Source organism: Sporothrix schenckii, assembly GCF_000961545.1.
Source record: "Sporothrix schenckii 1099-18 chromosome Unknown Cont49, whole genome shotgun sequence".
Lineage (NCBI taxonomy): Eukaryota > Fungi > Ascomycota > Sordariomycetes > Ophiostomatales > Ophiostomataceae > Sporothrix > Sporothrix schenckii.
Window position 1 is genome coordinate 4001460 of NW_015971150.1, and position 15683 is coordinate 4017142.

At 53.9% G+C, this 15683-nt stretch overlaps 5 protein-coding genes across 5 annotated transcripts; 3 read left to right on the forward strand and 2 right to left on the reverse strand.

Moving 5' to 3' along the window:
• Window positions 1-390: 390 nt before the first annotated feature.
• SPSK_05556 (uncharacterized protein) lies at window positions 391-1122 on the forward strand (the record flags this gene model as incomplete). The annotated part of the gene is made up of 1 exon (XM_016732299.1): window positions 391-1122. One exon carries the CDS (start codon window positions 391-393, stop codon window positions 1120-1122), a length of 732 nt encoding a protein of 243 aa, XP_016583810.1.
• A 922-nt stretch (window positions 1123-2044) lies between these two features.
• Window positions 2045-6455, forward strand: SPSK_04817 (uncharacterized protein; the record flags this gene model as incomplete). Its single annotated transcript, XM_016731580.1, has 3 exons — window positions 2045-3897; window positions 4045-5886; window positions 5966-6455. The coding sequence occupies 3 exons, from the start codon at window positions 2045-2047 to the stop codon at window positions 6453-6455; spliced, it is 4185 nt and encodes a 1394-aa protein (XP_016583811.1).
• Window positions 6456-7451: 996 nt separating this feature from the next.
• On the reverse strand, window positions 7452-9758 carry SPSK_05007 (uncharacterized protein; the record flags this gene model as incomplete). The annotated part of the gene is made up of 1 exon (XM_016731763.1): window positions 7452-9758. The coding sequence occupies one exon, from the start codon at window positions 9756-9758 to the stop codon at window positions 7452-7454; it is 2307 nt and encodes a 768-aa protein (XP_016583812.1).
• Window position 9759: 1 nt separating this feature from the next.
• Window positions 9760-10095, forward strand: SPSK_05704 (uncharacterized protein; the record flags this gene model as incomplete). Its single annotated transcript, XM_016732444.1, has 1 exon — window positions 9760-10095. One exon carries the CDS (start codon window positions 9760-9762, stop codon window positions 10093-10095), a length of 336 nt encoding a protein of 111 aa, XP_016583813.1.
• Window positions 10096-12852: 2757 nt separating this feature from the next.
• Window positions 12853-13307, reverse strand: SPSK_05645 (stress response RCI peptide; the record flags this gene model as incomplete). The annotated part of the gene is made up of 3 exons (XM_016732387.1): window positions 12853-13018; window positions 13096-13171; window positions 13262-13307. 3 exons carry the CDS (start codon window positions 13305-13307, stop codon window positions 12853-12855), a joined length of 288 nt encoding a protein of 95 aa, XP_016583814.1.
• Between the last annotated feature and the right edge of the window lie 2376 nt (window positions 13308-15683).

Sequence of the window (15683 nt, forward strand, 5' to 3'; positions counted from 1 at the left end):
AGGCGCCACAACCAACACAAAGATGCTCTGGGCTTCTTTAGTTTCTGATGTTTGTTGCCAGGACCGTTAAAGGCCAAAGAAGACAAAGGATAACAAGGAAATGGGGCTAACAACAATGATACGACATCTTCGTCTGCCTCTTCTCACTGTCTTGCGAACTGTATGTCCTTTAACGAGTGTCAGGCTAGCGTTCTATTAAAACGCAGTGTAAGCCGTCCGTTCATCTCAATATTTGGATGGGTTGTAAGCAACAATCGCCCATTATCACCACAATTCGATCCTAGAAAGAAATCGCCCTCTCCACCTCAACAGGCTGAATCATATTCTCTACCGACAAGTCGGTCATTACATTTCCTATTTTACGCTTAGTAGTTTTACTTCTCAAGCAACATGGAAGGCAGCCACAATGCGGCGAGAGATCTTCGATCTTTCTATTCGCAGTCCATTGCCCCCCCAGAATACAGCCGCTCCAACGCGGCCGTTCGCCTAGACAGCAGACCGAGAAAGAGCGGTTTTTTCTCTGGAGACGGCCCAGCTTATCGCGGCGATGGAAGAGACGCCCAGTTCGGTAAGCACCGGCAATCAGCACATGAGATGAAGCCATTCTCGTCGACCATGCCCTTCACCATTACTTATGGGCTTTCTGGGAAGGCTGCGTCTGCGACGATGAAGGCCAAATTCGCCGCGGCAAACCCAGGGGTGTCAGGCGAGGGCCTCTATATGGATTTTATCTACCGCAGCTGGGCCCAGTCCCCCGACAGACCTCTGAGCAAGGTCCACAGATCGCATGGACTGAAGACGATGCTGCAGTGCGGCGATGTGGACCAGATCTCGGCTGAGGTGTTCCACTTCCTCTGCGGTATTCACCAGTGCAAGTACGGCGACGGTTTCATGCGCGATGACATGGTCCTGTGCGACTGCGACGGCAAGGTGCCGCGGTGCTTTGCAACGGTATACATGGAGCTGGCTCGCAAAGTAGAGTACCTGGAACAAAAGCTGAAGAAATACCGGGCGGCCAGAAGCTCCGATGTCCATGCACCAAATCCGAGTCACTTGGAGCGGCCGAGCCGACTGAGAAACAGTTTGATCATGAATTCCGCCAACATGGACAACATCGGCTGAGGTCGATCGCAGGTAGGTGGCCGTATCCTGTGGTGGTAGGGCAGGTATGGATTTGTTTGATTTCATCTGCCCAGTTTCTATGGCGTCATCTTAGCTGGCCTAAAACGTCTGTATGATATTTCAGTGTTTTTGTAATTGCAATTTCCTTTTTCTCCCACGTTCTCACGTTGTGTACAAATTTCTATATCCCATGTATTCTCTTTCCTTGACTCTCCCCCCCTCTCATTCCTGTGTGCTTAAATATAAAGAATAAAATAGCGACATTAAAAAACGTAATGAAAGTGGAATGAGCTATATGTTCTACTTCTTTATTTCTCCCAAAACCAAGGAGTCCCAGAAGAAGACCAACTGCCTTATGTCACTCGATATTGGATGGAAGTTCTCATGACGAGGCTCTTGCTGTTCAGCCCTTCAAACCGTGGTTGGAACAGACAGTTCGTCTTATACAGGGGGACTCTTTGGGGACCAGGACGAGGGACAAAGTGCGTTCTCTCACACTTACAGTTCCTAAACCTGAAGTGCCGACTATATTGAAAGAACGATTGAGCGACGTGAAAAGATGCCAAGGGCGATTGACGTTGGAAAGGAATTAACGGCCTTGCTGTTGTTTACAGTCAAACTATCATCGCATTGCACTGATAGCTTTACCGCAACTGCCTGCTTCTTCATTCATTAACAGGGCAGTTCCGCCCCTAAAAATTCAAATTACAGCAGTCCAATTACTTTGGTAGGGGTCATGTGCAGACAACGAATTAGGCGTGCAGGGGGACAAAATCCCCCCCGAAAAAAATCCAGGACGGCGACACGCCCCACTGCACCGCAATGGGGCTAGGCTCATTGTCACTCAAAAACCCGCGCTTTACGATTGAAATTCGCTACCGCGACGGTGACTTTGCATTTCCATCGCCATCGAGATGTGGAAATGCCAGGAGACAGCCGCAACCCCGGCCACGCATTCCCAACACACGACACCGGCTCCAGAGAAGATGCTCAACGAGGCATGACGTCGAACGGGCCAATACATTCGCCGCCTCGTGCTGTCGTTGCTCATCGGTCACGCGAGGAGGGCGACAGAGAGAGAGCGCCCAGACAGCCGCAGCAGCAGCAGCAGCAGCAGCAGCAACTAAAGCAGCTAGATCAGCAGCAGCAGTCCAGAGGAGGTAGAGGCGGCGGCGGCGGCGGCGGCGACCGAGACAGGCGAGAGGGCCGGGACAGCAGAGACGATCGGGGCGATCGAGACAGGCGCGGAGGCCGTGAAGACCGTGGCGAGAAGGACAGCAATCGCAAATCGAGAAAGCCGAGCGGTAGCATTGGAAACGACGGCCAGAATCGACATCGGCGGTCGCGTGAGGGCAGCCGAAGCCGAAACAGACACGACGACGACGCGCGGCCGTCATCGCGACGAGACCGAGAACGCGACAGAGAACGCGACAGAGACCGGGGACGAGACCGGGAACGACATCGGGACCGAGACGCGGATCGACGGCAAGCATCGACGGCGGGATTAGACCCAGTCTCGGCAGCGGCCACAGACGAACTGCATCGAGGACGGCGCCACGACTCACGCAGCGGCTATCAAAAGCCAACCAGCGGCGGCAACAATCATCCGAGCACGGGGAAACGGCCTCGGAGCCCGAGCGTGTCGTTTGGCTTTGCCGACGCTTCTGGTGGCCGCGGTAACGGTGGTTCTGCAGGCGGCGGCAGTGGTACACAGGCAAAGCGCTCTCGACGAGACAGGAGTCCCTATTGGCAACCACCACACTCGCATAGCGGCGGGCGTCCTCGCTCGCGATCTCCCAACTCGCATTACTCCCAAGAACACCGTCAAGGTTCACGGCGTTATTCGTCCCGATCACCACCCCCAGCGTCATTGTCAACGTCACGGCGCGACCGCCGCTCGAGAAACAAGAACAAGGTACGGAGCGGAGCCGGTGCCGGCGCACCTACTGGCACTGGTGTTCACGGCAACGACCATCAGCCCCCTCGGCTGTCGAATCAACAGCTGCTCGCTGCCGATCGACGCGACCGCTCGCGCTCGCACTCGCGCTCGCCAGTTGTACTAGACGATACGGCGTCTCGCAGAGATCAAACTCCCGAAGACCTCGACGCCGTCGACCTTGTGCCGACCGGCACACCTCCCCCGGAAGAACAGCAACAACGTCACCGCAGAACATCCTTCACTTCGACGCGGTCTGGCGGATCAATCAAAGTGCGAGAGCCGGTACGAGAACGAGACCGGGAACCGAGCAGGGACCGGGCTCGAGACCGTGAAGACGAACGCGACCAAAGCCGAGAACGGGGACCAGAGAGGGAACGAAACAGAGACAGAGACAGAGACAGGGGCCGGGAGCGTGATCGTGATCGAGACCGCAACCGTTACCGCGACCGCGATCGCGATCGAGACCGCCACGGGCGCTCGCCCCGCGCCAGCAAGAAACGCAGTAGGAGACGGGACCGTTCTCGCGAATCCTACGCCTCCAACGCGGCATCCAACAGCCCCAGGTCTCCCATTGACGACGATATGGCCGCACGTGGTGGGAGCTTCCGGGGCGGCGCAGGCCACGGCCCATACTCCGTGAAGAACCCCCAACAGCAACACTACAACAACCATTCGCCGCACCAGCAGCGCGACCAGCAATACCCCCATCCTCCCTCATACTCTCAGTCCGGACATGGCACTCCAAACTCTTCGTTCCACGGCTCTGCACCACCCCAATCGCCGTACGGCAGTAGCCAGGGATGGGCCCCAGCCCACGAACAATACTCGCCTCACGGGTTCGTACAGTCTGCCCATTTTATCCCTGTCCCTTTATTTCCATCGCACGTCTGCATTTTCGATGTGTTGTTTTGTTTCTTTTTTTTTTGTTTCTTTTTCGTTTTCGTTTTCTTTTTTGGACCTACACTGTCTAACACGCTTTCCAGGCAATTCCCGCCACAATTACAACAACCGCACGACTACTCCCCTAACGGCACTTCCTTCCAACAGGCCAACTCCCCTCCATACGGAGCCCCCTTAGGCCCTAGTGCGCAGTATACGTCAACGTCACAGGGCCACAGTACCTATCAGGGTAACTACTACGGGCCTGGAAGGGGCGACCACCGTGGAGACAGCGACTACAACGGACAGTGGCCCACAGGGCAGAATGCCGACGGTAGCTATCAACACGCAGCGCCCGCAAACGTATCTCCCCACCCAGGAGCGCACCGCCACCACTCCAATCACCAACACGGCAGCCACGGACAGGCAGCACATTACGAGGGCGACGATGTCCCGATGCAAGATACGGACGGCATCCCGTACGATCAGCGGCAGCCTTTAGACGACGGCAGCATCGCGGGTCGACCAGACCGCGGCCGGAGGGAGTCCCGTCAGCCGATAGCCGACGCCCAGATGCCTCCGCCCAGTCGACAACCACCCACGGGTCCTCAGGGGTCCAAGTTCAGCTTCGCCTTCAAAGCCGCGTCGAAGAATCACGTCGCTGCTCCCAAGGCGGAGATTGCCCAGAAGCTTAGTGCCGCTCCCAGACAACCGCGGCAACAATCGCCACAACAAGGCCAGCAGCAACAACAGCAACCACAACACCAGCAACAGCAGCGACATTCCCACCAGGATGGCGGTCGTGATGATGGAAACAAGAGGGATTTGCCACCCCGCAACGCACCGACTGAACCGGCATCCTCGCGGGCTCGGTTTGAGCAGCAGCAACGGCAGCGTGGTGACCAAAACCGCCCTCAACAGCAACAGCAGCAACAGCAGCAATCCCGTCCTGGCCCGCGCTATCGCAAGGTCAAGCAGATCATCCGCCACCCCAAACCACGACCGACACTGCCCGAGGACCTGGCTGCGTCCGACTCGGTCTACTACCGCAAGCCGGGCAACGAGTCAGTCGTTGGATCTGGTACGTACGGAAAAGTGTTCAAGGCGGTCCACGTCTACACGAAGAAACTCGTTGCCCTCAAACGCATTCGCATGGAAGGCGAGCGTGAGGGCCTTCCCGTGACGGCCATCCGTGAGATCAAGCTGCTGCAGAGCCTGAAGCACGTCAACGTTGTCGAGCTGCAGGAGGTGATGGTGGAGAAGAACGACTGCTTCATGGTTTTCGAGTACCTTTCCCACGATCTCAACGGCCTGCTCAACCACCCGACGTTCAAGCTGGATGATGGCCAGAAGAAGCACATGGCCCTACAGTTGTTCCAAGGCCTCGACTACCTACACCGCCGCGGTGTTTTGCACCGTGATATCAAGGCCGCCAACATTCTCGTCAGCAGCGACGGTATCCTCAAGCTGGCCGATTTTGGCCTGGCCCGCTTCTTTGCCAAGCGTCATCAGCTCGACTATTCGAACCGCGTCATCACCATTTGGTACCGGCCGCCCGAGCTGCTCCTGGGCGAGACACAATACGGCCCGGCCGTCGACATCTGGAGCGCCGCTTGTGTCATGGTCGAGATCTTCACGCAAGCCCCCATCTTCCCGGGTGGTGGCGGCGAGATCAGCCAGCTGTCCAAGATCTACCACATACTGGGCACGCCAACAAAAAGCGAATGGCCCGGGCTGACCGAAATGCCTTGGTTCGAGCTCATGCGGCCCACCTATCGACTGGCGAACGTCTTTGCCGAAACGTACCAGCACCGCGTCACGCCTGCCGCATTTGACATCCTCTCGGCCATGTTCCGCTACAATCCTGCCAACCGACCGTCCGCTGCGGAGGTCCTTGACCATCGCTACTTCACCCAGGAACAGCCACCGGCGCGTCAAGCCATTGAGTACGTCATTTTTCGATCCATCCTGCATCTATCGTGTACTTTGTGCGTCTCGCTCCCTATACTAACGTGATATTACTAGATTGGCGGACATTGGCGGTGATTGGCACGAGTTCAAGTCCAAGGCTCTCCGGCGCCAGAACGAACGCAACGCAAAAGAGGCCCGTAAAGCAGCAGCGCAAGCTATCGCATCCGCATCTGCCTCTGCCGACCCGGCCGCTGCTCCAGCACCAGCAATTTCTGATGCTATCGTTTCCAGCGACAAACACGAGACGAAGAAGCGACCGCCTTCTACGGTGTCGGAGGTCGACGGCAATGGCAGAGCCGGTAGTGCAGACCAGCGGGAGGCCAAGCGCCAGCATATTGAAGCACCAAGGCCCAATACTGGTGCCGACCAAGATACATTGCCAGTGGCTAAAGCTGAGGTTGCCTCGGCCATAGTTGCTGCAATCTCAGAAGCCACATCGTCCTCCATGCCCATCTCCGACGTGCCGACGCAGCCGAAACAGACCCCGGCGTTCCCACCGGATGACACGAACAAAGACCGAAGCGGAGCCTATCCAGGGCGTTAGCCAGGAAGTCATCAATGGCGGTCCACGCAGGAGGCACCACGGGACCAACGTCTGCATCTGCGACTATACCCGCCGCTCGCACCGAAGTCACAAAGCACACACCTCCGCAATACAGATACAGATAATGGTTGATGTAGCTGCTTCCATATTTTTGGCCGGTTTGTTCTAAAGCAGAAAGGACAACAGACAGTAGAGGCCAATGGGGCTCGGTGCGGGTACCGTCAGCGTCTATCCTGAATTTTTTTTTTCTCTCTTTGTCATTAGACTTTTTTACATCTATTTTATTGCACACCTGGATAGGAATACTCGTGGGGTTTCATTTTTTTCTTTTCGAATATTTACACGGGAACGGGAGAAAAATAAGTACGGTTGTTATGGGAGCACTCTGTAAACAATAAACAAGGAGCTGGAGTCTACACGCACTGGGTCCATTGGCTGTTCTTTGTATTTGTAGGAGCATAGCTGTGCAGAAGAGACGATGAAAAGGAAGTCTGTACTCACGAAGAACGACGGCGGTGCAACCACGACGTTTTATGTTGTCAACAGTTTTGAGTTCATACCCATTTTTATTCGTGCGATTCCATTATGTTTTGCCACAAGATGTGTATAAGTCCCAAACATTGGGAGCACGCCAGGCCTTAACTGATCGACTATAGAAACATAAAGAGCAAACTTAACAAACGGCCATTTTGACCAGACACTCCTTTTGTGTATATTGTCCCCTTTGTCTTGCATCCGTCTTATTTTGTGTATCGTCCTTGAGTGGCAAAAGAGGAAGCGAAAATCGAAAAAAAAAAACCTGCCAATGAGAGTTCATAATCATAAAAGAATCAGACAATGAAAACTGCTGCAGATGAAAGTGGAAACATGGGTGGCTTATAAAACAGGGAAAGGGGGTATATTTAATACAACTTTGAAATCAAAACAGGACAAGGAGAACAATGTGCAGCACATAAAGTCAAGCATGGATGCCAAATGCCAGTACTTTTCAACCACTCAACGGCTGTTATTGTCATCAACAGCCTTCCCCTTCTTCAATTTTCCATTTGTGTCTTCCACGCTCTTTAGTAGTTCGCGGAGACTCCCTTCAGCGTGACTTGGGCCTGCGACAGATGCTCGTCCGGCAACGACCGGCGCTGGTACTTCATGGTAGTGAGATACACTGTGTCCATTACCCAGAGGTTGTTCAGCGATTGGGCCTCCAGTTCCGTTGGCCATCCAGGGGATCCAGTGGGTGAGACCCGAGAAAAACCCGGCTTCAGTAGCATCCTCTGGGTCGAGAAATAGGGACGGATCCTGGTTCGCCTCATCGTCCGGGTCAACAATGTGGATTCTGTGCTCCAGGGTGTTGCTGCGTCGAGAATGATGAGGAGTGGGATGGGGCGAGGCTTGTCCATTCACCGCGTCCGATAGCACATTGTACATATCCATGGTCCCATCGGACGTTTGAGGAAGAGCTGGTTCGCTTAGAAGGGCTGGCACATTAGAGACATCTACCACCGGGTGCGTAGCTACTGCTGAACTCCTCTCGCGTCCAGCTGAATGCCGATGTCTTTGGTTCTTGCGACTGCTGCCAATAACTGCGTGCGCAAACGATGTGGACTTTGGTCGTCGAGGGAGTTTCACTTGCTGCCGGTCCGGTGAAGATCGAGAAGTAGCCAATGGTCCACTACTGCCAAGCAAGGCTTTGTCACCATCCACAAGATTCGCACTGGAGCTTTCCTTTGGAGACCTGGATCCTCTTCTGTCCCCGTCCTTCCCGCGTGGTGATTTGCTGGAATTGGAAGATGTTTTGTTGCGCCCGCTGCTCTCCCCGGTTGTAGTAGCAGTGCCGTCTCCGGTGCTGTCGGCGGTGCCTAGTCCCTTCCGAGCTGCGCGGCCACGAACTGCTTCGGTAATGTCAGCCGCGGACTTCTTTTTGGACTTGTCTTCCTCCGATGACCGGCTTGACGACATGATGGTTTCCAAGGTGCCATAGGCTGCGCTGCGTCGTCTGCCTCCCCCGATCCCGCCGCGCCTTCGTCGATGGCCTCGTGCGCTACTCTCGTCGTCGTCGGATGGTACTGCTTGGAGAGTTGGTCCACCAGGACTGGATGCCCCTTTCCTCCGGCCCTTGGAATGGTTGGGATGCTGTGATACAGATGCCATAAAGCTCGCACCGGACCCGTGGGGAGTCACATGCGAGTCGTATTTGTCGCTTAGACAGTATCTTGACCGGGCGCAGATCTCTGCAATGCGGTCGAGGTCAGATCGAATGTCGGTCGTGGTCTGCAGGTCAGCCATGAAGCCTTTGTAAGAGAATGCCTCAATCGGCGGCAGCTTTGCCTCGCCCTTTTGTGATGGGCCATCTGTGCTTGCAACAAAAGGCCACGGTATAAACCCGGTCTTCTTTCCTTTTGATCGTGCCATGCCGAACAGGCTACTCGCTAATCCCCAGCCTACACTCTGAGCATTGTTGCTGCTGTTGGCAGTAGAGTCCCAAGCCCACGACGAAGCCTGGCCGTTCTGACCGTATGGAATGCGGCGGGAGCCGGATGCACGACTGCCAGCTCGGCGGCTGCTGCTGGGCGGCCGGTAGTGGGCGGAAGTCGAAGGGGACTGTGGAGGGCCGGAGTATGTTCGGACAATGACTGGTTGCGAATATGTGGTGCTTTGTGCTCCCGTAGACTTGGCCTGTTGGTGGCGGAGCACGGGCGAAGGGAAGCTGCTGTTGAGCTCGCGGAGAGCAGAAGTTCGATGTGCCGCAGTGCTGTCGTCGAGCGGTATTGACTTGCCCCTCGCACCAACCAGTGAGGTCTCGGGTGTAGTATTGCTTCCTGTCTTGAAGAAGGGAATAGACGCGGAAGAAGGCGGTGTCGGGGCCGCCTGGATACCGTTGGTATGAGCGGCGGTATTTGTGACTGTGGCGGTGCCGTTGTAGCGATGGCCGTTTACCAACCGAGGCGAATAGGCGGCAGAAGGCGTAGACCGCGACGATGATGGGGGAGGAAGTGAGGAAGAAGGAATTTGTGCAGCCAACGCCGAGAGTGAGGTAGTTGGCCGGGGCTGAAATGAATCCAGGGCAGTGGTGGGGGAGGAAAGAGTAACAGTGGCAGAAAATGGAGACGAGGGAGAGGCATGGGAGTGACGATATATGTGAGAGCGCAGATGGGCAGACTTGGCGACAACAAGGCCGGAGCTGAGACCGGCGTCCGAAGCTGGTCGTCGTCTGCTGGACCGCTCGCGGATTTCCCTTGCGCCATCTCGTGTTTTGTCCTCAGACAAAAGGCCATGTGGTTTGCTATTTATGTACATGGCATCCATCATGCATGGAAAGCAGGTAATATTGGGGAGGGATGCGGGTAAGTGGTACCAATGCAAGGCCAGCTCGGAGTCGCAGATGGGGTGTATGCTGTCTCTACTTCAATGGAGGAGGAGGCGGTTTTGCCAACGCAACGGGACCCGCCCGGAGAGACAGAGGGGCGAAGCGAGTGATTGCAGAGCGCGAGACAACACGACAGAGAAAGAGAGGACAAGGAAGGATGACGCGGAGGTGCACAGCACGCAAAGAGAGATTAAATCAGAGAAATCGAGAAGCAAACCTATCAAGGAACGTGGCAATGCGAAAACGAGAGAGTGTGTGAACAAGAAGAGACGATAGGCAAGAGTTGCACCAGTCAACCCGCGCAAGATGACATGGTCGGCTCCAGCCTCTGAACGATTGAACTCCGACGAGGTCGAGCCCGTCGCGCCGGCCGCCTCGAAGATGCCGCGTTAATATCTGGCAGGGTGAATCAAAGAAGAGAGGCAGGGCGCAAGAGACTGTCGGCGGGCGGCAGCAGCATGCAGCTCTTTTGGCCGCCGGTCGGCTCTGTATCTCGTGGCCCTTTGTGAGCGGTGGGAAATTGTCGCTCACGGGCGGTGCAGGCCGCCGGTCTCGTGATGTTGCGGGCGACAGAAACCAAGTCGAGATAGATGTCAAACAATAATAAGAAGAAGGCCGGACTGGAGACAAGAAAGGCGGAGTAAGGCAAGGGAGGGTGACCAGGAGCGACAACGTGGACGCCGTTAATTGCCTGCTGCTGCAGGTTTTCTCCTCACTTTGTCGTTTCGCTGTCCCGTGTCTGGCTCTGGGAGTTCTAGGCTGAGCTGTGCTGTGTCGCCGACTTTTGTTGTCATGTCATTCCCGGACCACTTCGGCTCGACGTGTGCGTCGCTTTTGTACCAGCTTGTGCGTGTTGTCCTTGGCTGCGTGGGTGCCTTTATCCTCGGATTTTGTTACAAAAAAATGAAACAAAAAAACGCCGATGCTGGATGTAGATGACGCTGTCGTTTCCTTCGAGATGTGCGTGGCTGGGCGCTTTGACCACTGGTGGACAGGCTGGGGTGTGATCAGAGGAGCATTACCTCCTCAGAAGGGCAATGGTCCGTGGCACACATGGGCGGCGGAAATCCGAGGGAATGGGTGCTGATATCCTGGGAGTGCCGGAGGAGGGTTTTAGATGTGTGCTATGGAAGATGACAATAGAAGAAGCTGCGAAATATACGAGTTGAAAGTGTTGAGGAGAAAAGAGGCAATGCCGAGGAGCATGCTCAAAGATCAGATGGGGGCGGCCAAAAAGAGCTTTTCCTGGCCTGTTTGGAACAACACACGCAGTTTTCAATTCGGAAAGCACGATGGGGAAGTATCCCCAATTGTCGTTTATAAATCTTAACTCGCTCCCTCCCGTTTCAGCTCTCTTCCTTCCTTTTTCGTATTTACGACATACAATTGGGTCTTTCCTTTTTTACAATTTTTTTGGTTTTGTAAATACTTCTCTTCACTTCGTCCTATTTGTGCAGGTCATGTCTTCACTGTCGCGCGCCGCCTGCACAGACACGGAGCGACATGGGGCAAAAAAGGCTGTGGAGTCGTGGGAACAAGACAAAATCATGTACGAAGTCAGCGTGTGAGAGGACGCAGGAGCCACTGAAATAATGGTACCGGCGCTTCCATTGGCTAGTGGAGAATGTGCATACGGAGCTGTCTGCAGACAGTCGTGGCTGCCGTTGAAAGGGCAGTTGCGAACAAGAAGGAGGGAAAGGGGGGGCAGGCGCGACCGACCGGCAGAGAAAGGGGGTGTGCAGGGCATGAGGGACCATCCCATGCACCACGAACCGGGCCAAGTCAAGAGATGCCCACCTTTACCACCACCCTCCAACTCTCCGCTGTATCGCTCAGAAATACTGAGTTGTCTCCCCAAAGAGCTGCCACACTCCAGCATTTTCTGGCACGACGTCGTTTCTGCTGTCTGACGGGCGTTGGTCGTGGACATGACCGGACAATGTTGTGCGTGTTTAGTTGGGCTAAGATGATGCGCAGGACGAATGCGCTTTCTTATTTGTCTATTTCTCTTCCCTTTCCGGGGCCGTCATTCGCTCATTCTGCCTCCCGTTGCCAACGTATGAAGTTCTTGGGTCTTTCTTTGGCTCATAATAAATCCGACATTGATGGGGACAAACCCTGTGGATTGCGACGTGGTAAGCTGATGAATGAACCCAGCATGCAGCCGTGGACTTTCGTCGTTGTGGACATGGCGAGCCGATGTCTACTTTTATTCAGTGAGCTGTATGAGACGACAATTTGAATTTTTCCTTTTATTTTTCTTTTCGGTTTTGTCGCATGCAGTACTTCAACTACGGTTTATTTGGTCTGTTCATCCATTCATGGCGGGCGGGCTAGCCTTGAGCCTGCACTCCGTGGTCTGGCCCGCTTACATTGACGTGTTCTCGCATATCGAGCGAGTCTTTAGTTGCAGCAGGCCGCATACTACTACGGCGTACGTCGTAGCCTGCAGCGCGTGCGGAGTTGACTAGTTATAATTTTACACCGCTTGCGAGATGCTCAAATACACTCTCTTACATCACGATGGTATTCTGCATGGCAACGGTGGGATGTTAGGAGGTCTTGACGGTTATATCGTACGTGGATAAAAAGTCAGTTGCGGCCGCCGTATTTCTCGTCTTCAATAACATATCTGGGCGATTGGATATTTGAAATAGTCTGTAGCAAAAATGGGAAGCTTGACAAGGAGAGTAAAGGTTTTTATGAGAGCCGTAACGTTTTCTGGAAATCTTTCGGAATGGAGTAAAAACGTGACGTGAAGGGAGATAAAGCATAAAACAAAAAATTAAGTAAACATCCAAGGGCGGCTTCAACAAGGTATCCGCCTCCTTAACGTTCGATTCGACCGTATACCAACGCCTCCAACTCCTCATATCACCAACGATCGTATAGAATGGCGCCTAGAGAGTTGGGAACTCGTTCGCGTTGCTAGGGACTCGGCTGTGAGCCGTCACGTGGACCATTGCTTGGCCAGCGTGGCCCACGATACGTGGCCCAGGGTATTGCCTCCCCGGCATCTCTGGCATCGTGCACTTAGGTGTTTTGGGCAATCGTACCGTAGCCACCGCCACCCGATTGCACGCGATCGCTGTAGATACCTGGAGCCCGGTCGGCAGTGAAACGGCCCTCGCGAGACTGTTCGCGCCGGTCATAGTAGACATACTCGACGTAGAATGCGTGGATATGGCCGGGGAAGACACTATATAAGAGCGTCGCGTTAGCATAGGTTTGGGGAGCGAGGGTGAAAGGAGGGTACGTAGCCGAGAAGAAACATACCCAAGAATTGTCAGGCAAATGTTGACGAGAAGGTCGGCTCCGCAGCCAGCAACGGCATATACGCCAATCGGCGGGACTGTTATGGGAGAATGACGTTAGAATATGACTCCATTTGATGCAGCGGATGACATAATTTGGTGACAGCGCCAGAGGAGCGCAGACGTACAGATGATCGTGATGATGATCACGAGAATGGCCGAAGCGGTGACCATGATTGCGGCTGGAGGGGGGTCGAGTGCTTGGTTAAAGTTCAAATGTTCGTTTCGTGGTGCTATTAGAGCAGGGTTCGGTCGCTGGTAAAAAGAATCGCAGAGACGCGAAAAACAGGTCGATTTTGTAGGAAGTGTCGTTGAAAAACACTTGACATGAGGAGAGGCAACAAATTGCAGGACGCGAAGGGGGGCGCTTAAGTATGGAATGAGGAGGGACAATGATGGCAAGCACTACGTCAGCGACGCTACACCGCGGCAGGTCTGGTGGCGGCCCCGCCTGGTCTGGCCTGGTCACAGCAGGTCGTGCCATCCAATGGCAAGGACGAACAGCGACCAATGCTCCGGCCATGCGGCCATAAACAGCAACAACGACCAATCGATGGAATTGCACCTGCCATTTTTATGATCTACGTCGCTACGAAGCGGTGGCTAAGGAATGGCGCATGGAGAAACTATCCATGTGCGCAAGGACCTATTATTGCACCGGCTGAATGGAGAACACGCTATCAGCTATATTGTATCTACTTCGCAACAGAACAAACGTGTCGATGCCTCCGTGTATTTTGCTGGTTGTTCTTATCGGCACAAATGTTGCTGCCTAGTTGATTCGCAACTCTGTTCTGTACCTGTCTCGTGCTGTCGTTGGTTTTCCTTGTAACTGCTTGAGCTTGCTCCTTCCCGCATAGCAGCTTCGAACGGATGACGTAGTCAGATACCGCGCCGTCCAGTGTGGTGCTATCAATGCACGTGCCTTTCAAAACTTGCACCATATCAAAGACTAGCCAGGCGCGAAGCTGTGACTACTGGAGTCTCTTCTCACCTCGTCAGGACGGCTGTTTCCATGACGGGCCGCATGGTCTTTGTTTGTCCGAAGTGAGAGGAATGGTGCTGATTCGGGGGCGTTGCCGACTTTCTATAGCTGCAGATACGGGGAGAGATATATATAAGTTGTACCGTCTTGTCTCACCGCGAATTGTTGCCTACCATTATTTGGTTGAGGCGTATAACATCTGCGACTGGCCGACAGTACAGCACCGTGGGCTTTGTTTGCTAGATTTTGTCTTATCCTATCCTCACTCACACTGCCTCCAAAGGATCTGAATTCAGCACAGTTAGTACCATTTTGAGTCGTATTAAAGCAGCCGTCGCACAGCATCCAAGGCATGGGCACATAGCGTCAACATAGCATTCTCACAGCGTGTAAACGAAGCAGTCCTTTGCGTACCGCAGTGTCCCTCCACTCGGGTTCTCTCCATGCCGACAACCCTCCCCTTGACCGCCTCGTCTTGATCCGGATTCTGGGGTAACCGCGTGTCGTGATGGAGAGTTGGTGGATTGCACGAGGTTGATAATCGTAGGTGCTGATACGAAATCATTCATAACTCTTTTAGGTGTCTCGCACCGGGCAAATGTTTCTTGCTGCATGAATTCTCGTTGCACCGAATTTATGGGATTTGCTGCTACGGTTGTGTTACGTCGCCTTAACAAGAGCTATTATTGCAGCATCGATTTCCCGAAAGTAGGCGAACAATCTGGCGACAGGGCGATGAGACTGACAAGGCAGTCGAAGTCAACCGACCATGAAATTAGATGTGCTGGTGCATTTTGTGCCTTTGCATGTCTCTCATCGGCGACTGGGACGTTTCATATTTGAGTGGTCAAAGTAGGATCAGACAGATAGACGCAGGGCAGGAAATAGGCGTTGATCAAGGAAATATTGCAGGTCTCAATGTGACCTTTCAGAAGACATTCAAATTAAATGGCTTGGTGAAGTGAAAAGGTCGTAGCAGGTGACGCGAGGTGACCAACGCAAACATTACCATGCCACTCATTTGGATTATTTAGGGAGCTGCTTAGTCGTGAGAATGGATTGAGAATGAGGAAGAGCGAGCCGTTTTACCGCGGCCTCTCCCGTGTTCTCGACCGTTAAATTTTAGACAGTCATCTGGGCAAGTGGCTGCAACTGGTTGGTTTGAAAGGGGGAAAGACTCGACATTGCATGCTGGAATGGGAAAGACTAGCTTACCCTGAGCAGTTATGCGTAGGTGGACTGGTGTGATGGAGAGATATGCAATGTGACGGGAAAGACAAAGGAAATAACCAAAGATACGCAAGCTGCAACGGGGGTCAACCCAGAGTCGGAGAGTTAAAGTGACAACTGATAGCAACAGGTGTACAAGTGACAGACGATAATTTGGTGTCGATGGACTAAAAGGAATGAAAAAACATCGAAGGAAGACATGAAGAGGGCACTGGGGCGAAACAAGCATAGCAGAACCATAGCAGGAAAGGTGAGGCCGCCGTGCTGTGCTGCACTAGCTGCAACACACTCAAAAGAGGACGGCCAAGAGGCAAGTTGACCAGTCACGTTGGCGA